Genomic DNA, 22,712 nt, shown 5'->3' with positions numbered 1-22,712 from the left:
AACCCATCCCAGGTTGTTGGCACCCGAACAACAACACAAGCCCCTTCTGAGGCCCCTTAATACCCGGCAAAGGTCCTGGGGGCTGACTTGAGCTGCACTGTGACCATGTCCCCAAGGAGCTAGGTCCCAGAAGTCCAGTGTGTCCTTATGAGCACAAACTCCCTAAACCTACCAGAACAAAGAGGGAGCAAGAGGGGTATCATTGTACTGTTTTGTGCATCTCTGTATATCACACTGTGTTGTTTAATGTACGGCAAAGGCCTGGAGAATCCATTTGGCAAAGGGGGTGAGGGTGCACTTTGGATTCCTGTGAGAGCAAGAAGCTGCTTCCAAACTGAGGTCTTGGTTGTGAGACAGCAGGAGGATGCCTTAAAACTTTGTGACTTTGCACCGTGCTCACCTGCTGATGGGACTTAATTGTTTTATCTCAGAAGCTGCGTTTAGCTTTGGATTGTGGTGGAAAGGAAAAAGCTGTCCTTGTAGCCATGCACACACAGCACTGGGATGCACACCTCCAGCCCGGTTCCCAGCACAGCCCATTGAATCACGCTGTGGGTATGGGTTTCACTGCCTGGCTTTGCTTCACTGGTGGCCCAGGGGAGAAACAGTTGCTGGCTGTTGAACCAAGGGAGTCTGAGGGAAAAAGGCAGATCCGAGTGCCTGCCATCAGCCATCCAGCACAGGTGGGTCACACACACACACACCAACACCGATGAAAACGTCAGGCTGGCTCTGCTGACTGCCTCCAGCTGAGGAGCAACTCAGGAGTTTGCCCGGGACAGTGAGAGTTTTTCTGGGAAAGAGCAAAGTAGCGGCACAGGCGCTTCCCTGGGGCGGGTCCCCGTGTTCTGGACGTGCGGCTGCCCTGCGGGCGGGCACTTTGCCGACGCTCCCTTGCCGCCTGCGCCCGGCCGCCGGCCTCGCACACTCTCCCCGCTCCCTGGCGCCCGGAGGGGGCGGGGCTGGAGCCGCGCATGCGCAATGCTGCCGCCTCGGCGCTGCGGCAGTCGTGCGGGGCAGTTCTTCCGAGCGCGGCAGGAGGTGAGGAGCGGCCCGGGCGCGCGGGGGCAGTGCGCGCGTGCGGGTGCGCGTGTGCGGGTGCGCGTGCGCGCGCCGGGCGCGTGGCGGGGACCGTTGGAAGCGACCGTTCGGAATTGGGGGGGGATCGGGCGGGGGGAGCCGCTCCTCTCGGGCGCGCAGCCGGGGAGGGGGCTCCCTGTGGAGGGGGAGCGCCGAGAGCGGGGCTCCGGCGGCGCTCCTGAGGCACTTCCCCTTCAGCCGTTGAAGGGAGGCACTCGGCGGCCCCGCTGCCGCCTTCCCGTCCCGAGCCGCTCTGAGTCACCTCGGCCCGCGAGTGCGGGACCCCCTGCGGCGGGCTGAGCCCCGCGCTGCCCCTCCGACCGCGGCCGTAGCGGCGGCGGAGCCCGAGCGGCGCGCGGCTGCTTGACTCGAGCCGTGCTCGTGCCTCTGTTCTGTGCCAGAGATAATGCCGTACAACGTACGGTGGAAGCGGTTCCCTCCGTTTTCTGGGTGCCGTAGCAGACAGCGCGGTTTCGTGCCGTGCAGGATGTTTTAGGCGTTCCTGGGCTGTGGGATGGTGAAACGCTCACGTTCGTTCTGGTGCTGGCTTTCACGGGCTGGCTGTGATGCCCGGGAGCGTCTCGGCAACGGCCTTGAGAACATTGCCCCCAAGGCATGATGACTTTGGGAAAGTTTTTATTTTTTTGTTAGTTCTGGAGGGTCTAAACCGCAAAGATTGCAATGCGCTTTCTGTGTATAAAGATGTAGTCTTACCTGTCTGCCTCGGTTGAGAATAACACCTTATCGCTGGCTCAAACACGCCGTGTTGGCAATCGAACCAGATGATCTCAGGGGTCTGTTCTGACCCTAACCATTCTAGATTCCATTGATCCATCCAGCTGTTTGCTTTCAGAACTGGGCAGAATGTGGTGACTAGTGAACAAATGGGGGATAGGAAGACTTGCAAGCCTTCTCAGGTGCTGCGTGGCTTTGCTGAAAACCAGAAGCAAAACTCAAAGCTACGTGTTGATCTTCAGGTTGTATGCTGCAGTTGTCGTGATGGCACAGAGGGCAAAGCGTTGTGTTTTAACTGCAAGCTGGGCAGCCTGGCTGTGGGGTCTGTCGCTGCCTGTCAGCCTGCATCAACCTAAACATACTTTAAAGCAGGGCTGCTATTTAAAATAATCTATTGCCATTAGTCCTGACTCCAAAAGACCATTCAGGAACTTGCTGGTTTGATTAACAGCAGTTGGAGTTTGTTCAAGCATGGATGTTGTTTCATTATATAGTACAATACAACCTTTACTCTGTATAGCGTCATTCAAGCAAACTGTATTGCAAAATGCACCGCTGAATTACCTTTAAAATGCTCCATTGAGTGAAGTACAATTGCAGAGACAAATGGGGAGAAAAACTGTAAGAATGGGACAACTGTTTTCAGCTGAGGTTTGAAATTTGGAGCCTGTTAGTACATTTGCTTTGGTTGCATTAGTGTTCTATACGCTGTTTCTAGGATATACGCTAGCAAAAAAATCAGATGCAAGCTGAAATTTTTTCAGGCAAGTTTCCAGTTTATAGGCAACTCGTAATAGTAACAAAAAGAGGAGCCCTTTAGTTGTTACCATTTGCAAAGTTGAAAGTTGATAAACCCTTCCTAAAACAACTAGAAATATTTGTCCCACACTTTTTTAACATCATGGGGTATGTTTGTTTTTGAAAAAAAAAACAGAATCCTCAGTTTGATGTTTTCTGGTAAACACTGCAGTGTTGTACTCTTCTAGGAATGTTGTATTTCCCTTAAAAATTACACACGTTATTTGTGTATCTAAAGTAAAAAGGAAACAAACTCTTTAAATATGATGTTCAAGTGGTGCTTATAGAAAAAGAAGATAGGCTTATTTGCTCGCCTCCTACCTGTGATTTGTGGTTCAGCTTAATAGTTAAAAAATGAAATGTGGCTTGTTAGTTTGCAGTGAGCTGTTATCAGGAGATGGCCTGGGGCTGGCAGTAGGGTAGGCTGCTGATTTCCTGGGGCAAAGTGAGCTGACCCACAGCCTTTCAGTCCCGCATGGGTTGTGGATTCTGGATTCTGACTCACAAGGAGGCGCAGGAAGAAGGGCTGGCTGCAGCTCTGCCCAGAAAATGGTGAGAGAGAGACAAAAGTGGGTGTGCTCAGCAAACCTCTTCTTCTGTATAAATTGAAAATGAGGGGATGCTGTGGGATCGGGGTAGCTCGGTACAGTGCAACCTGCCATTGCTTGAACACTGCTGGAAGTCCTGCAGAAGTCTGTAACAATCCACAGAATTGGTTCTGTGTAGGAGCTACTTCGCCTGAGGAAGGTGGATTAATGGTCTCCAGCCAGGCTGCAGTGGAAAGTTGTCATAGGAACTGGCTTGCTGTTTGGCAGGGCCGTGCCTTGTCTTCAGTCCATTAAAAGCTCACCTCTGTAACTGATCATCTCGGGATAAGAAGGGCCTGTGTGCCATTCTGCACAGAGCCATGGAGGGGACAGGCACGTGGGCTCTACCCCAAAGGAAGCTGAGGGCAGCCCAAGTGGTGCACCTTGGGACGAGTTCACAGAGCCTGCTCTGCGCCGTGTCCTTGCCTCGGGGTGGCTTGCCAACGTGGGTGTCCTGATAGAAAACAGCTGTGGTTTTTTTAGCAATACAAATAATGGGACGGAAAACTGAACAGAATGTGCCGGGAGTGGAAGTCTTGTCTGGCTCTTTGAGAAGAGATGTTACTAAGTCAGCGCGTGGGAACTCTTTGCTTATTGTCTGTACTCCGTCTATTTTTTAAGTTTTATTTCTTATGTCAGCAGCACAAACATTTGGAATGGCTGCAGTCTAAGTCTCTAAGGCTGTTCTGTGTTTAAGCACATCTTCACATATTTGCAAAGTGTGCATTCATATAAATGTTTCTTACATCTCTTCTAAAACATCTGTTTCATACTTCTAAAGAAATTACTGTTATGTGTCATGTTGTGATGCTCGTAGCAATGATCTGTATTTTGCTTTTTAATCACAATGACTTGTTTACTGGAATGGTTCCTAAAACCTTGGACTGTGTACTCTGCATAGAGAGTGCGTATAACATGACTCTGCTTAACACAACCGCAGAGACAATCCAGTGTGCACAATAAATAGAACTTAATGTACAGTAAATAGACCTTAAGCAACATCTGGAAAATATTGCGTAGGTATTTCAGGTAGCCACTATAAGCAATTGCTAATCGAAACCTGGCTACATGAGGGTAGTTATTAAGTCTTATGAATGACTTTGCACGGCTAAAAAGGTGCCTGGGAGACCTGGACATGCAAAGCTGTGATGGGGGAAGTACTTACTTTTGTATGATGGCGCAGGATCAAGAAGGGAGCCTGAGTAATTCACCCTAAAAACCCCCATCTGTCAAATCTGACAACTGCCCAAACGTCTAGCAGTGTGTGCTCCTTACGGTAAGGCCAGGAGCCGATCTGCTCTTACTTCCTGAACGCTTGGGTCCCCACGTGTGTGAGCACTGATGGCTGCATGCCAGCCCTTGCGCTCCTGCCGCTTTTTCAAGTCTGGTGCAGAATGGCAGAGGTAAACTTGTTGCTTGCAGTTATCATTCTCAGGGTGTGAATACCTTTACCAGCATGGCCAGCCCTTTTTTGGTAGTTTCATCGGGGAGAGGGTTCTGAGTCAGGGAAGTTGGAAACCCCACTGAGCTTGTTTGTATGCTGCTTTCTGTTAACGTGCGAGTAAAGAAGGCAGGTGGGTTCTTATCCTGTGCCTCTTACCAGTGGAAACCTCTTTAAATTCTGCGAAGGTGTGAGGTGCATTAAAGGTAGAGAGCAGGAATTGCTGTAATGAAATACCTGTAATGGTGATGCTGGGACGTGAATGGTCTGTTCATTTCTCTTTTGAAAATAAAGGATGCACTGCTTCTGTAGAGCAATAGGGAGAAAGGGAGGCCCGGTCAGTTGTCAATCTTTAGAGATTGGAAGGTGGCATCAAAGTGAAGTTGGACAGATGTATGGGGACATTGTACCCTGATGTGATGTACTTAAACTGTAATTGAGAAGTTTCAGTGTCTAAAACTACCACTCCCTCTCATCTTACCACTTGCAATTTGTTTAAAAATAAAGGTTTCTTCAACAAAGGTAGAGGTCATTATGCAGTTCTAAACTTAGCTTAATTTAGTTACAGACTATTCACAACTCCCAGCTGTGGTTCAGATATTTTCAAACAAAGGCCTACTATTTTGCACATATGCTTACTACTAGATTATCATTTAACTTACTTGGCACATTTGGTTCAGCGGAAGGGGGAAGAGAGGCTTCCTGTGTGCGTTTCTATGAGAGGCTCTGAAGTAGAGTGGTTTTCCACTGTTTACTTAAGAACAGCCCTTTGGATTAACTGGCTTTGACCCAGGCCTTGTACTTCTCTGTGTTAACATTGGCATAATACATAAAACACTTGAGACACATTATTGCTTGATTTTTCAGGGAGCAAATTCTCACTGAACCCTCTGTGAAGGTGCATTTCCAAAAAATCTTTTTCCAGCCAGGATGGTCCAGCTTTGGCAGCTGTGCAAGGCAGCTCTGGACTGTGGGACCCACTGAGTGGGTTGCCCCTTCCTTGGGTGAAGTATTGCCTTTTCCCCGGGCAGCAGCGACTGTCTGCACTGCTGCAGTAGCAACAGCTGCATCCCTGCGTTGTGCATCCGGTTCAGGAGGAAGTGGGTTGCTGATGAAGTAGGGTTTGCAGCTTAAATTGGTGTTCTTCATCTCCTTTGCAGAACAGTAGTAATGGGTGGAATCAACTCACATGTTACTGCTTGGACCGAGCTCTTCTTGTCCTTTCCATCAAATGTAGCACATCTGGCCACGGCGTATAACAAGATGAGATTTCTATTCAGCTTCTAAAATAACCTAGAGCAGAAGGTAAATTCCAAAGAGAGAAGACTGATGGCTCAGTATAAAGCATGCCAAAAATCCCAAGACCGGCTGAATTCAGCTGGTGTTTGGGTTGGTTCAGCTGGCGATGAGTTGCATATAGACATGGACAGCAGTGATTAGGAACGTGGGGTCAGAGGAGAGCATGTGAATGTTCTGCCCTCAGAAACCCGAAGAAGTGCTGAGTGAGCTGTGTGCCACTGCTCTGTACACATAACACAGCCATCGCCAGTAGTAGCTTTAAAGGGTAAGTGCAGGTAATTTTGGAAGTTGCTAAGTAGAACCAGTTGCAGTTAAAAACAAATAATCTTTCAGGATGTTGGTGTTCTTAGTTTTCTCTGAGATAGGTTTTCATCCTTTTTTTTTTTTTTTTCTTTTTTCTTCTAAGGAAGAGCTGCGTATGTTTGATGTTTGCAGCGCTCGCTTGGATGTTACAAAGCCATTCAGTCTCAAGACTGTGCAAAGATGTGTCTTTTGAAGTCACAGTAGATGACTGTGGGGATGAGTCCTGAGTGTTCTGGTTTCTGACATGTTACAGTGTTCACTGGGAGTCTTTAAGTACAGATACCTGTAGTATTTGCATAGTTGTTTCTTTTTCATTGCTTGTTCATTTCAACTCATTTCATGTTATTCTATGTATGTGCTGCTAGGTTGGGATGAGTTCTCTCCCTGAAGAAAACCAATTAGTTGAACGTAAATTTCAGGTGCCCCGAGCACCTGTTAGCTTGAAGCTGCCCCTAGAAACTACCCTTCCAGTTCAGTTCCTGTAGCTTTGCCCTCATTGTAATCCAAGTGGCTGAGTGGTGTTGGAAAGAGGAATTGAAGATAGAAGCAAGCCAGGCTGGTAAATCATCTGTTCATTCTGCTGTCTGGAAACTGAGGCAGGAATCAGATTTCAGTTTCCACTTCACATTGCAAGCATCTGTCAGTTGGTGCTCTAGTGGTGCTTAAGGGCACCAGCAAAGTACCTGTTCTGTGTCTTTGAGTGTTTAGGGCTGGGTACTGCATTTCCACATTTCCTTTGTTTAAAAAAAAAAAAAAAATAAAAAAAAAAGAGACTGTTACTGAAAGCCAAATACGTGTTAACGGGGTATCTCTGAAGGGAAAAGTGCTCAAGAGGCATTTCTTTTCCTATAATCCAGTGCAGGGCTGCCAGCAAGTAGAGACTGTTAAGGAGAAAATGATAAAAATGAAGGTTTGCTAATTAAATCTGTGGATGATACAGGTAAGTAGATGCAGAATCCTTCTGCTCAGTTCTTCAAAATGCTTCCCTGCCCCGAAGTGTCAGTGCTAAGCAATGACTGGTGTACCAGTAGATCTTCTACTGAATCCTTTTTAGTCAAGAAATTTAGCTTACCTGGACTGTTATCTGCTTGGTGACTGCAGTCATACTGGGTAGAATGTGCGCTGTGCATGTTCCAGTGTTTCTTCCTATCTTCTGATTGTAGCACTGAAGTGGAGCAGTTTCACAGAGCGTGAGTATGTTCAGAAAAATGTCCGGTGCTGGAATCATTAGCAGATGTGTGTGATACTTCTGAGCAATTTGTGTACAAGCTGGGGAGAGTGTTACTTGCTGTGATCTGAGGAGAAATTACAGTATGCAGTGTTCAGTAAGCTGGGCATTTCTGTTGGTTCTGGTTCAGAGAAATAGCAGTGTGGCCTTCCTAAGAGTTTTTTAAAAACACATTTGTGGTCTAACCTTCCCTATTTTCCTTTGCCTCGGCAATAGAATAGGCAGGTTATTAACCTCTTCTGTTATGTGTATTGTAGCTTCTCTTGCAATATTGCACTGACAGTTTGATGAACCAAGGCCAAAAAGTTTGCTAGCTGTGCTTGAGCAATCATGAGCATAGGGATGATAAAACTCAACAAAGTTTCACTCGTCTGCTGCTCATTTTTCTTCACAGCCTTGTAGCAGGTATATATATTAACAAAGTAATAAAAAGCACTTGCAGTTCTTTATAAATGTGTGCGTTCTGGTGTTGAGAACAAATAATTGGTGAGGGTGGGACATACAGAGAGCTGTCTTCCCAAAGCCCGGTGTTGTGGGTCTTCTAGTCTCCACTAACAAGTTACTTCATGTTCCCCAAAGAGAGAAGTCACGGCCCAAAGGAGGGTTCAGTGTTGGTAACTCTCATCTCTGATTTTGGAGTAACAAGGACCTGCTGTTAGTGCTGCTTTAGTTCTTTTTTTTTAATGTTCTCTCACCCTTCCACAGGCTGGAATGTTTCTTCCAGGTCACAGCTGCAGGAGTGGATTTGTTGCTTCATCCGTGTCCTCTCTGAGCGTAGTCTGTGTTGGGACAAGTACAGGGAGAACATTGTGTGTACCCTCCTCAGCTCCTGCCAGGGAACAATCTCCTGCGTCAGCAGGATTGATTTGGTGTATTAAAAACTAGTGAACTGAAGGGTCCATGGAAGTCTGGTTTTGTTTTCCCCAAATGAGTGTAGTGTTCTGTGTTGTGCTTGGGCAGGGTTACAAAAAGTTTGTGAAGAGAAGAAAGAAGTTGATGCTGTTAGAGAACAGTATAATGTAGGCCTTTGGTATCAGTTGATAAAGCTGAGACAGTTAGGTTATCATAGGAAAGCCAGAGACTGAGCAAAAGCTCAGTCTTCAGAAGTGTTGGGTTACTTTGCTGATGAATTGAGTTACATAGGTTGCGTAAGAAGTGCTGTATGAATTAGCAGACTTTTGGAAGAGCACAGGAATACTGCAGAGAAGGTGTTCATAAAATTGATTTACTCACAGAGTTTCCTGAAGGTGATGCCTCAGTACTACATATCTGTCAAGATTAAATGAGATTTGGGGGCCGACAACATGTAGGTGGGGACAGTATTGTGCCCTAAGGGTAGGTTTGTAATTTCATTTGCAATCACACGGACTATAATTACTACATTTCCCTCTGATAAAAAAAAAAAACAGGTCAAAAAAGGAACGAATTGTGCTCTCTGTATGCAGAGGGGAACTGTGCACTGCTAGAAGAACTTTGAAACGCCTTCAGACTTCACGCTGCTTGCCTCGTGGCTGCTCTGCCTGTTACTGATAGGTAAGATCTCAAAAGGAGAGACCAAATTTATGTGTAAGTGGGGTTGCAGGGAATGGTACTGGAAAACAGAACTGGTAGCAGTGGGAAAAAATGAGTTCTAACTGATTTTGACAGGGCAACTCTAGAGATTACCAAGTCATCTTAGCTGTTGATCTCAGCATTTATTTTCAGTAACTTTATGAAAGAAAGTTGGAGCTTGCCAGCTTCTTTGCTGAGCAGCACGTCCCTGGGCTAGGGCTGCATGCGGTGCCCATGGGACCAGTGTGGAGCAGCCAGCTGGCTCACTGCACCTGGGCTGGGCAGGGACAGCTTCCAGCCCGCAGAGATGGTTCAGCTGCTGATTTTGCTGTTGCATCTGCTTTTGCAGCCTGTAAACATGTACAGTGGAAGAGAGTTCAAGTGTCTTTTAGAAAATCATCCTTCTTTTCCCTTCCACTTTGAAAGATTAGAAAAAAAGTCAGAATAAGCTTTCAGGATCCTTGCTTTTTCTGTAACATTTTAATGAAGCCAGGACCACGCTCTTCAAAGACAAGAGGTGTCTTGTTTTACTTATGCCAGTAAGCACTGTCAGTAAGGGAAGCCAGTAAAAATGTTGTCCTCCCTCACCTTCCGCGTTTAGAAGATAGAGAGGGCTTTTGGTGTTTGCGTTATCCAAGCTGACCCAGTTGCATGCTTTCAGAATGACTGTGTTCCTGATCTGAGCTTTGCAACTCAAATACTTTGTTTTTACCACCACGCTGCTGAAAGGGCTCATTAAGGCTGTACTTGCTTCCTGAGACACAGCAGAATCGAATGAAAAGCATCATTGTCTTGAAATACCGTGATCTGCCGCCAAAGGAGTTGCTGTTGTATAATCCCTGTTAGCAGGTTGGAGTGGCAGTTGTTCCTTGGTCTGAAATCGGTACGTGGAATGATGGCTTCCAGTTTTCCCACTGGGGATGGCACGTCTTGTCTTGCTCGCTCTCTTTGCGGGTCACAGACTCATATGGTTGAGCCATCAATGATTCGGTAGCAGCTTCTTTCACAAGTTTGAACACCAAGGGTGTTGCATAGAGGTAGTGCTTGTTAATAAACAGATCGTTAATAAATAAAAAGATAGCTGTACATACAGTGTTTCAGATTGTTCAGAAGCAAAGCGGTAGAGGTAGAATAGAAAAGTTTATTTTGGCTTTCCTTTTTGATTTGTGGAATTCAGCATGTTCATTTCTGTGCTGACATTTCTGCCTTCTGTGCTATTTGTGTTAACCTGCAGCTCAGTTAGCACTCTGTTATGCTTCATCTTTGTAGTAATAAAATTAGGATCTGCAGATGTCTGACACTGAATCCCCATTATAGTGGGCATCTGCATCAAAGCTTACTTCTCCGTTTTAAGCTAAAACATACACATGGGAATTCCTAAATATTTCCTTTAGGGTAGACTTCATCACAGCAGAGAGATCAAATTCACCTCTGGATTTCAACCTTTTAAGATCTTGTGCAACTAGAGCAATCGCTTACAAGAAAAACAGCACGAGCAAAGTATTTGAACTATCTTCTGGGTTTCTTACTGGAATGTAACAGCTGGAAACAAGCAGCAGTTAGAACATGATGTTATTATCCAGGTCTGTGCTTGCTGTTGGCAGGTGGTCAATTGGACAACAGCTTGGGAACCTCTGCAGCTGCAGTTGCTGCAGGCTGCTGGGCTCTTTTCCTGCAGAAGGCCTCTTAAGGAAGTGAGTGGCCCAAGAAGAACCTTTGTTTGTCCATTCACCTTCTCTCCAGGTGAAACCTTGAAGGTTTCCCCTCAAGATTGGTGGTGTCTCAGCCTCTTATCCCACTCCAGTCTTTCTCTCATAGCTTTATTCCTTCCTCAGTGTAATCACAGAATAATATATTGCTCTTACATGGGGACAAGTGGCTGAAGACAGCAGCGGTGTTTGTCGCAGTGACAGATAGGCACATAGATTCCTACTTGGTGGCCTTGTGGATCAGATTTGATCTGCAGTCCCAGCATTTCTTAAAGAGTTCGTGTTAGTTTTTTGTTCTTCATGGCATGGCTCTTGCTTTTCTGGATCAGCTCTTGCGTTCCTTAAGTGTACTCTGCCTTCTTTTTTTCTAGTGGTGGGACAATACTGGCCACGCTGGGCTTAGAGAGAGGGAGAGCTGGCACTACCTCTGGCAAATTGCTGGTATAACGAGCAGCATGTTGAAAGTAACTTGACTGAAATGGCAGCTCTGCAGGAGATGCTGAGAAGCACGAGCTGTGTGGAAGCTGGAGAATGTTCTCATTAGCTTACTGGAGAATTTGTGGTATCCATTTTAAGGTAGTAAACTCAATTACAGATGATTCACGTGAATAGATGGTCTCTTGATAGTTAGAGAAGGTCAGATTTGAGGTTTGCTCCTCACAGAGCACTGTGGATTTCAGAGTATTTTTCCGAACTCCTTTCTAATCAACCCTGAAATCGGTGATAATTAAGTCCTATTTAAAATAATAAGAATATTTTAAATGACTCTTGCTCTTTGAAGTCCCTGAATGAGCAGAACTGCTTGGTTAGAAATGGATGGTAACCCTAAAAAACTTCCCAATTTATCTGTTCTACATTTTTTACTGCTTCTAATACATTTTTGCTTACTGGATTATTACTGAGGCTCTAAGCATGGCACAGGCACCCTGTGGAGATGATTGTCACTAGAAATAGTCTGATAAAAATACTCCTGTAAAATAAGACACGGGTTTGTTAGATATATTGTATTTCATTGTTACATAGCCTTTACTTTAACATGTAGATTAATGATAAAATTCAGCCTGGAATTAAATTAAATCCTTTAACAAGCCACACAAGCAGCATTCTGCCTTCTTATACATTTCCCATTGAGAAATAACCCATGAAATACTGTCATCTATCAGTCAGACTGTAGTCAGGTAAATGTGCAACTGTAAATGCTTTTCCAGTTTCTCTAAAAGCTCTCTTGGAAACGCAGCATCATTGAAGTCAGTTCTGCGTTAGAGCACAGGGGAAACATATCCTGCCGAGGGAAAACTTGGAGGTGGTATCTGAAAGGGAAAGCTAGGGATGGGAAGATCAGTGCAATCCATGGAGCAAGGCTGCATTATGAACCTAATGGGATACAATAGGTTTTTTAATAAACCACAAGTGAGTGCATCTGTATTTATTATTAATAGGTTCTTAACAGCAGATCTCTACCTCTTTAGTACCCTGTCATGCCCTTACAGTTACCATTCTGAAAGCCTATCTCAAGTACAGTTAAACTTGAGTAAACTTTGAGGTTTGTTTCAGAAGTAATTTAGAATTCAAATAGGAAGAACCTATCTTGTCCTTTCCTGCCATCATGACCCGAAGTTACAATGTCAAAGATGCACGTACGCATTACATTCTTCAAATGAATAACTTAACTACAGACACAAACAGAAAAATAAAAAGTGTATTTTCTGGTTCATATTGCTTACAAACATCACTGCTTAGAGACTGTGGGCTTTTCAGCGTTGCCAGATATTTCAAGTCTAACGCATGCTAATCTTCTAAAAGCGACACCATTTGGAAACACCTTTTGAATGTGGTTTGCCTTTGGCTGTAAGCTGAAATGCTGACAGTAGCACACAGGGTGGGTTCAATTGTCCTCAAGCTGTCCGGACAGGAAGGAGCTGTGCGAACTCACAGCCAGAGCTGGTGTATAGGGCTGCTGGTCAGAGGAGTGGAGCATCATTCAGCATCCATGTCATCCGTGCACAGGCCTGCAGCTCTGGGACCTTTGCTGTGTGTGGGTAAGAGAATTCCCAGTCCTCAAGAATCTGAACTAAATACGTAATGTTATTGATGGCCTGACCTAGACTGACTGTACTTCTGTCTTCTAATTCTACATGAATCAAAGAATTGCCCTTTTCACTACATTTCATAGGTTAGGTGTCAGGTAAAGCTAACACGGCCTAAAATGTATTTGGCTAATTCTTTTAGAATTCCTTGGGAGACTGTATCAGTCTGCTGTAAAATATGTCTCTGTTGTGTACTGTTTAAAATGCTCTTTGGTTGCAAAGTTAATGAGTCTTAGTTATTATTAAGAGTTTAATGCACTGCCATCCTTTTTTAATACGCTACTAGAGGTATTTCCTGAAGAATTCTACCCCTTTTACATTATTCCTGTTCTCTGGTCCGTAGTAAATCTGCTCCCTTAGTAAATTTTTCTTTTCTGTATTATACTTTAAAAACTTTTCGTTGTCCTTAGCTCTCCCAAAGTGAGACCTCCACCAAACTGCAGATTAGTTTCCCACAAGATTATTTTTTCTTTTATTTTGTTTTGTACTGGTAGGAGGTAAATGAGCTGTTTGTCCTCTTCTCCAGTTTGGTTTGTTGATACTTCTGGGTGCTGTGATCATTCTGACTTCTGTACATCTGGGACCAGCTAGTTCTGAGTTATCAGGAGCATTACAATACGTACTGGGGAGTCCTCCCTTATCTCCACCCATTTCTCTGTATTGTTCTTCCTAAGCGGAGTGTGAGTAGAGATTTCAGAATTGAACTCACATGAATAGTTCCCCTGGGTTTCAGAAATGCCACCCGCTGGATTTTTTTCTCCTTAGTTGGCACTTCAGTTTCTAGAAATTCTTTGTTGCTTTGCTTCCTGGCAGCCCTGAGGTGTGTCAGAAGCTACAACACAGAATGATAGAATGGTTGGGTTGGAAGGAACCTCGAATATCATCTAGTTCCAACCCCCTGTCACAAGTAGGGTTGCCAGCCACTGCATCAGGCATCAGATCAGGGCCCAGGGCCCCATCTAGCCTGGCCTTGAACACCTCCAGGGCTTCAGTGTGTTTGTGACACCCTGAGCTGGAGCTTGTGGAAAGTCTGAGGGCTGTTCTCTATGCCCTGCTATCCGTAGCTGATATGGTGAAAGCACCTTCGGCTGTCCCTAAATGTGTTTACAGTGGAAGAGAGTTTGCAGAGAGCTCTGGGATGGCAGGCACGAGGCTCTGCCCTCATGGTGAAGCAGGAGGTGCCACTTGGGATTATGGAATCCGGGCCACTTCCTGCAGGCTCTCCATCCCGAGTTGTCAGATGCTCGAGGAGCAGGGGATATGGTGCTAGCCTGAGTGGGCTTCATCTCCTCTGATACTAGTTGTCCAAAGTGCATAGCCTAAGCTTGACGTAGATGTGAGTTAATTCTGTGCACAGTGGAGGGAGAAGGATGCTCCTGGCAAACAAGCTGCTCATTCTGAACCACAGTGACACGGAAAGACCTCTCAGCAGGCAAGTGCCTTTCCCTTCTCATTCTCAATTTGTGAGGCTGTGCTATGACCTGAGCCTGAAATTTGAACTGTGCTTTGACTGAACCAACCTCAATCCTTCTTTCCTTTTCCCCTTTCTCAGAACCATTAACTCCCCCCTTGCTGAGATCCCCAGGTCACCTGGGATGGAGCAGCCTTGCAGCCACGGGTCAGGAACCTCTTGTAGGCTCGGCAAGGCACCAGGAGCTCTGTGTATGCCTCCGGCCAGAGCTTTTATGTACCAAACCTTAGCTGTGATCACTGATGTCCCTGCTCTCTTTGCCCACGTGCATGTATGCGTGTGGGTCGTGCTGACAAGATACCAAGGATTCCTAAAGCAGCATGTGTGAGAAAAGGACAGATGTAATCCTGTCAAGGCAAATCGGTGCCTTGGGATTGGTTTGCTGTGAGTTTGTTTTCTGCTCCATAAGCTCTTGGACAGGATCCTGGAAAGAGTTGACTCGTCGCTTCTATTTTATTTATCCCTACATTTTGGTGTGTATGCCTCTGATTTGGCATTGCATCATCCAAGTGTTGAAAACAAGCTAAGAAAAAAAATACAAGTGGTATATTTAACCCAAACACATCAGGTATTATGAGGTGCAGAAATTTCTAACCATCGGCCAAAAAAGATGAGGAAATTAACTCGTGAAACTCCTTGAAGGGCAATGCCTCTGTGCATGTTATTTAACCTGTAGGGGTATTTGAAAGAAATACACTATCTGTGATTCTTAAAATTCAGTAAGATTCAATAAGAATCTGTGATTCTTAAAATCAGCTGAGGTCCCTTAAAAAAGAAGCAAATTAATTTCTTACAAAATATATGTTAAAAAATCTCATGGTTTTTGGAGAAAAGCATGTGTAATGGATAGTAGCTCTGTGCCAAAGCACTGACGTGGGTTTTAAAATACTTTTTCAAAATGAACCCTGCACCTTAAATGCTATCAGGTGTTTAATTAAGACTGCAACAGCAAGGAGCATGTTAGCAATAAATTACAGGGAGGTGTTCTAACATGCTTCATCTATGTAAAGATTTCTATTTTTATGTGAAGCTATTTACAGATTATTGATTTCAAAAATAGATCTGTAACTAAAGAAAGATGCATCGTATTTCAGTTATTTGGAGTTTAGGATCTTGCCTGGCAGGCTGCCTGCTCTCTTAGATGTTTATTCCTGTGGCTTACGAGTGTATGGAGTGATTCACCCCTTATTTTTCTCCCTGTATTTGGCACCACTGCAAAGAGGAATATTTGTATTCAGGGATCAGGTCCCATGCCTCTTACCCACTCAGGTAGGCTGATTTTGGTACCTTGGAGCACTGGAACAATTTCATTCAAGTCAGTAAAACTTGCTGTGTGAGTGGAGTTTCTAGGTGGTGAAGAGGCATCACAATGTAATTTGTAAGTGATTGGAGTTTTATTTCAGAGCTGTAAGCTATCATCAGAGCGGTAGTGCAGCCTGCTGAGCTGTAGGAGTGCCTTTGAGTTTATGTAATGCAAAACTTCAGCAATATATTTTTTTTATTTTACGCTTTGTGGACATTGAAACAACAATTTTAATAAATAAATCAGCAATGCCTGAGGGCAGAAGTAATGTCTTTTATTAGAGTAACTGATAGACTTTGAAAATTTAGACAAGCTTGTATGCCCAAGAGCTTGTCTATTTTTTCCAGCCATACCAGTTGGTCTAATAAAAGATATTGCCTCTGTCTACAGACCTTGTCCTCCCTTTGAACTCTATTCATCACAGCTACAGAAAAATAACTGCTGGAACATTAAAATAATCCATGTCTTTCTTGCTTAACTGTGGAAACTCGGATTTTTGTGGCTTCCTCAAGGCTTGGATTTTTGAATCCTGGCACTCGGTATGATTCTGTCTGATCTCCCCTGCATGGAACAGGGTTTCACACGGGAGCTCATACTTCTTCACCAACTCCTCATTTTAGAAAGACCACTGACAAAGGTAACCTGCTAATGGTCTTCTACCATCTGGGCTTTAGGATTCTTTGTAGGATGCTGTTGGGGAGCTATCAGATGTCCGGCATGGATGGCCGTTGGGTACAGTCCTGTCTTAGCAGCTGTGTCAGCATCTCTGTTTAATGTGATGTGATAGTGATGGTAAGCAGATGAAGTGGGAAGCAGCTAGCATAATGGAAAGGCTCTGATTTTGGCCATGGATGTAAGTCTTCAGATCTTGGTGGACAGTTTACATTCAGCTGGCAGACCAAGATCTCACAACCAACCATGCAGCAGTTTTGTAGAGCTATTTGACTTTCCTTGTACAGGCCTTAAACACGTATATCTTTTAGATCTGAATCCATAGTTCAAGGTTACTAGCTTTACAATAGCTCCAGGTAAGACCACAGTGGTGGTGATATAAACCATCCCAAATGCTTATGGAGTAGCCCATTTTCCACCTTCTGAAGACATAAGTCTTCTGTGTCTTTCAGTCTGGGGGTCCCACAAGATCCTGAGGCTTGTCGCTGTGTGGGCCATGCACTCCCTAAATCCTCTCCTCCAACAGGGCTGCTGCAGAAAGCCCCTGGCAGGCAGTGCTGTGGGCACACTGCCCCGCTTTGAAGAGAAACAGGTTGATGCTCACAGGCTGTTCATTCCCTTACTGCCTTTGGGCACTACTTAAATTGCTGGTAATTGCTCATAAGCCCTTAGTGGCCTGGGTTTGGGCTATTTTAGAAGCTGTGTCTCCCTGCATGCCCTGCTGTGGAAGCTGTGGTTGGCTGACGTGTTCATGTCCCTCCGGCTGCGCTGACCTCCTCCCTGGGGTGCTGTGGGGAATTGGTGGCAGGCAGCTCTCAGCACAGGAATGCATCCCTGTGGCTGCCTGCCAGGGCCTAAATTTGGTGACCTTTAGGATGTGGCATCAGATGCGTTTGTAAACGTTGCTTATAGTAACTGAGAGACGGGTAGGGAATGCTGGGGGAGGGAGGAACGCATTCTTTACAGCCAAGCTATTTGCCTCCTGTTTGATTTTTATGACCAGCAAATAGTAGGCGAATGCACTAACAGATGCTGTGATGATCACAGCTGTTGGTCTTTAATCAAAATTAAAAAATGATGCAGATTGCCTCTAGGAGAGTGAGCACACCCAAGCACAATGGCTTCAAGTCGTAACGTGACCGCATGCTGTACTCTCTGCTTTGCTGAAATCATGTTTTCCTTCGGTGGAACAAGGGCAGGTTTCTTTTCAAGGTGTCCAGAGATGGTTACAGTGTCATTACCCATCTAACTTGTGGGTGGCTGTGTTTCTTTTAAGGAAGAGCAAACAAGGCAAGTCCTGCGGCCTGGCTGCACAATTACACAGAGCTGTGGTTTTGTGTTGTGCCTCTTCTGATGTTCCCGTGGGGCACATCTCCCACCAGTGTGTGAATACCACAGGGGGGAGTGTACCCCTCTAGCCTCACCGCACGGCCTTCCTGAAGCTTTCTGCAGGTTTAGTTTTGACAACCACTTCTTGAGGGGTTGTGGAGGTTTGTGAGTATCAGCATGAGTACAGTATAGTTTTGAGTGGGTTCTCGCTTTGCCATAATGGGTCTGACCTGCAGAGAACAAAAGATAATCTTTATACTTCCCTTCAGTTTCTTCTGCTAAGTTGGCGTCAGTCTGAAGTACTGTCTTTGCCCAGAGGTCAAATAAGAAACAAAGCCAGAGAAAAGGCTCTGCATTTTTACTGTGGTAAATGTGACCACATAAATGTTGGTCCTGCTGGAGTTTAATAGGGTTTACTTTGCCTGATTTATCTCGTGTGTAAAGAGTAACTTTTCCAACAGTTATGGCTTATGCATATTTGTAAGAGATGTCTAAGATTTAAAAAGGAAAAAAAAAAGTGACTTCAGCAGTGAAGACAAGATCTTTGTTTCTAAAAGCATTTTCACCACAGTGGGTAGAAATATCTTAGAAGTTCTAGCCATATGGAAGAACCCTCCCAACTCTTGCCTTGGCTCCCTATCTCATCTGACCGCTCAGGAAGGCAAAGTACCACTGGGTACTTCACAAGACTTCCTGAGTAGCATTGCATCTCTTAGCACCAGGAAACAGACAACTTGTTGGTGAAACAGATCCTGAATTTAAGAAAGATTTTCTCTTTTGGCTCTTTCAGAAATAAAGAAGGATTTGAAGATGACAACCTCATGGAGTGACCGACTCCAGAATGCAGCAGATCTCCCTGCAAACATGGATGGGCATGCTCTGAAAAAGTACCGCCGGGAAGCCTATCACCGGTAAGTCCTTCCTGGACCTCCACAGCTGAAGTGCTTAGAGAGAGGGAAATAAACTAAATGTAATCTCCACCTTTCTTGTTGTTTCCTACAAGCTGTTACAAACTGAAAGGTCATTCCCACCTCCCATCCAGAAGTGTTAGTAGAAAATGTTTTAGGATATAACACAGTATTTGCCTGCAGGAATGTACAGACAGTAGAGATGAGATACGTGTGCTGGAGCAAGTGAAGGTGTGCTTTTTGAATGTAGCCAAAAGATTGATTCCAGGTTACGTTTTGGGATAGAAGCTTTGAAGTCAAGAAATACTAGGTGACAGAAATGTTGTAGTAATTGCACTACAGAGTGAGAGAGCATAAGCTTAGACCCTGGAATGCACAAATAAAAATAGTGAAGAATTAAATAGGGCAGCAATTGAGTGTTTCAGAATCATATCTCCACATATTGGCCTCCTGGCCTCCTTTTCTATGGTAGGTGCCTAAAACTGTTTTTTTAGATTGCAGAATAAAATAAATGTTGTTGCTCTCATTTTATCACTTAGGAATCAAAGTACAGAGGCTAGATTGTTTTCACAAGATCACATTGGATGTTTGGTTGAGCCAAGTATTCAGCCCACAGCTCCCAAGGTCCAAGGCCTTGAGCATAAGATGGATGCAGTCTGTGTCCTCATCAGATATCTGGACTGTTACAGCATTAAAAACAACAGTATCTAGTAGTTGTCAGTATTCTGACTGTGGGTGGTGTACCATCAAATTTTAGCTTGTTTAATTTGAGGAGTCCTGCAGTATGATAATCAGAGTATGTTCAGCAGGAGTTGGAGAGATGGAAATCTGATACAGAAATAGAAGAAGATGTCAAGTTTCCCAACCTGATGCTTAAATGCCATGTTGCGTTTGTGATTCATACATGGTGGTATTTCAGAGGAAATGCTTAAGAAGTGTTAGATATCTTTGACTCTCCAAATGGAATCTAATTAGAGAAAAATGCATTAACACGATGTGATAGGCCAGATTGTGTAAGTTGCAATGTAAAAGGCTGAGTAATGGATCCTGTGATGTTCTTCTGAAGCTTTCCAATTTCCACTGAAGGATGTTTGGGTATATGTCTTAAATGTTGACATTATTTAAGTCTCTGTGTCAGCTGGCTTGTCAAGATATGAACAGTCCTAATGTAACTGTGTATAGCATGTAAAGAGGTGGATTTTGTACTGCTCCCTTGCAAAAATCATAACCTTGAAGTCATTGACAAGTTTGCGTCATAATTTTACCTAGGACTTTAGTTGTGATTTAGACTGATGTAAATGAAATAAAAGTAAGGCCTGCTTATTTATTTCCTAAATCTTAGCTCAACGTTTACTATAGTTAGGTGCTGACAGGTTGTTAAATGTAGTACAAGATCCGAGGGAGGCAGTACTTGTCCTCAAGAGCTCACACATTCAAGTACTCTTCATGTTAACCCTTACTCATGCAAAAAAATCTGTATTTCCAGAATCAATTTCCCCACGGTAAATGGGAATGATGCTCTCATATATAGGAGGGTTTCTCAAAGGAGCTGGGATCAGGTAGTCTGAAATCGGTGTCTTTCACAGTTTAAATATCCAGTTATTGAACCTAGAAATGTCTTGTTCAAAACTTGTTGAGCAGAAATGTTGCTACTCTCCTGGTTTTCATGGAAAGCATGGCATTTGAAATACATTAAGGAGAGGCACATTTTCTTTTTGAAATTACTGTCCTCTTTAGAGGACCCTGGTTACTTTGTTGAGAGAGAATGAGAGAACCCAGTGCCATGGCTGTAGTATAAATCTGTGCTATTACTGGATTTGGTGTACCAGTTTCATGGGAGTTATTTTAATAATCCAGTATTGTAAGAATCTGAAACAACTTCATTCCAGAGGCAGTGTTGTCAGACTTCTATTTCTGGTAGTTTTTGTGGTCTTGATACTAACAGATGTGTTGTTGCTTAAAAGATGAATGCAGGCTTTAAATGACAGAGTGGTTTGTTAGGTTTTTTTTGTTGTTTTTTTTAGTGTTTCATTAATTGTTCAGATGTAGGGTGTGTATGCTTGTCACAGCCATCTGTTTTAGGATGTGAAGCTGTTTCAGTAAGATCCCAGTTTGCTTTGACTGTTGGTTATTGCTGTAGCGCTTTCAATTTTATAAAAAAGAGAGGTAGAAAACGGAAGGGATCGAGATTCACATTTCTTTTTTTCATGTACCTCTGGTTACTTTGTTGAGCATTAGGAAGGACCAGTGGCTAAGAATGGTGAATGTTTGAGCCTTTCTCTTATTTCTGTTTCAGCCTCTTTGAATCTGTTTTTTCTGTCTCTTTTTCTTCTTATCTTAGCAGCCAAAAAAATAAAAATCCTTGAGGATGCAAATCCAAAGTGATTTAGGAACACAATAAAAATAACAAATTTAAGACTATTTACCTAAGCTTGTCCCAGTGATTTTATGGGTCCCATCTGGAAGGCTGGCGGGATTTGGCAGTGGTGCCACACTGTGATATAAGCATGGCTGGGGCTATGCTTACCTGCGTGCTGGACGCCCATTTGGGCTTCAAGTCATTCAGTGGGATTTTCTGATTGCCGCTCCTAGCGCTTTTCTGAAGCGTAAAATGTAAAATAATAATAATAATAATAATAATAATAAAACACAGCTCATTTATTTCATGCTTAATTAATTATCAATGGAGATACTTAAACCAATTGATTTCACTTTCTGGTTCTCATGAAGTAGAGCAGATTTGGTATCCTTGAATTGTAAATGTTGAGACAACAAAAAGCGAGGGGGAAGTTTTCCAATCCAAGCAGTATAATGTACCTTAAAAATGCTCTCCTGAGCTTTAAACTTTTAGAAAACTTTCTCAAAAATGAGCTCTGAAGTTACCATTCTAATATTCATATTTTACTGTGATTTTTTTTCTTTCTGGGAGTGTTTTTTCAGGTATTTCTCTTCTCACTGTATCGTATTGATGGATGGATCCTCAACGTGTAATGTTGCTGGCAGAAATCCCATTTGAGACTGGTTTAACTGGTGTAGTGCATACTGACTCAGGGTGTAATGACTATATCGTAATCATGTCTGCGTGCCATAGGCAAGAATGCTCAAAATCAATACTTATAGCTGCTTTCCTCTCCAGGTTTTTGCTTGGTGTTTGAATCAATTGGTATAGCATCTTGAGAAATTAGAGTATTGAGGTTACTGAGGAAGCAAGCAGAGCTTGAGAATATGAAAGTGCATGCTATGCTGTTGTGCTAGAGGGCCATATAAGCAACATCAACAATTAAAAAATCCATAGGGAAGGAAAAGGGGTGGTTTAATGTTGTGAGAGTATTTCTGATCACTGTAAGTAAGACTACAAGTTGGGTAGTGTTGCTGTAAGCCACAAACCTAGTTATACAACACTGTTGGCGCCTGTTGGAGGTGAGGTCTAAAGATGAATTAATATACAAGCTAGATGTTATTCATTCTCTAGCAGAGGTCACTGGTAAGAGGATACTGCATCACTGCTCTATTAGCAACATACATTGTAATTCAGAAATAAAATGGACGCATAGCTGCTAGGTGCTTTTTCCTTCGTGTGTGTGGTTGTGAGGCCACCTCCCTCGTGCTGCGCTTGTTGACTTTTCCTGGTAGAGGATAATCACTAGGGCATTTGTTCTGGAGGAGTACTGTCATTTAACGTGATTGTAATTAACCAAGAACTAGGTTGACTCTGAGCCACCAAATTGCCCTAGTGTCTATTTTTTAACTTGGAGTGAGCACTTCTAGGCACCCTCTGGATTACCTCGCATAGCTCTGTGGGGTTTAAATAGAAACCGCGTCTAGTTAAAGCAAATAATGGAAAAAGTTGGTGTTCCATCCACTCTTGTTACTGACAGTTCCCAAGATCCAGGAAACAGGTATTTGCATTTACTTTTATTCTGTGGCTTTGGCTTTGCAGCAAGGTTGGGATAGGTGTTTATGTTAAACATGTAGGCTTTGGGATGCTTTTGCCGTTTTGCACCAAAACCATTTGAGACTTCTCATGCTGAACGTGGGGTTTCTGTCGTAGCTTTGTTTTGTCACAGAGTTGTTTACTGGCTACCTCAGGGATGTGGCATCACAATTTCTAATTCTGCTGCTGACTGATCACAGACGTTCAACTGAGTTTCTTTATAGCTACATGCTCCAGTTTGCTTTTAAAGCATCTTGTGGTGTTAGTGTGAGTTATG

At 43.9% G+C, this 22,712-nt stretch overlaps 1 protein-coding gene across 2 annotated transcripts in view; it reads left to right on the top strand.

Annotated features, from left to right (window-relative positions):
- Positions 1 to 966: 966 nt before the first annotated feature.
- NT5C2 (5'-nucleotidase, cytosolic II) overlaps positions 967 to 22,712 on the top strand; it is a 54,511-nt gene continuing 32,765 nt past the window's right edge. The window contains exons 1-3 of one of the 2 annotated variants that reach the window (XM_042863647.1): positions 1,001 to 1,041; positions 8,881 to 9,004; positions 18,384 to 18,504. In XM_042863647.1, the coding sequence (XP_042719581.1) occupies positions 18,404 to 18,504 (101 nt within the window). In that variant the 5' untranslated portion in view covers positions 1,001 to 1,041; positions 8,881 to 9,004; positions 18,384 to 18,403. Of the gene's footprint in view, positions 1,042 to 8,880; positions 9,005 to 18,383; positions 18,505 to 22,712 lie in introns of both variants that reach the window. The other variant, XM_042863645.1, reaches the window with a different exon arrangement.

Source organism: Lagopus leucura, unplaced genomic scaffold (assembly GCF_019238085.1).
Source record: "Lagopus leucura isolate 7727_CA_CO unplaced genomic scaffold, USGS_WTPT01 Super-Scaffold_741, whole genome shotgun sequence".
Taxonomy (NCBI): Eukaryota; Metazoa; Chordata; class Aves; order Galliformes; family Phasianidae; genus Lagopus; species Lagopus leucura.
Note: the sequence above shows the minus strand (reverse complement) of the source record. Positions and strands in the feature narration are given on the sequence as shown.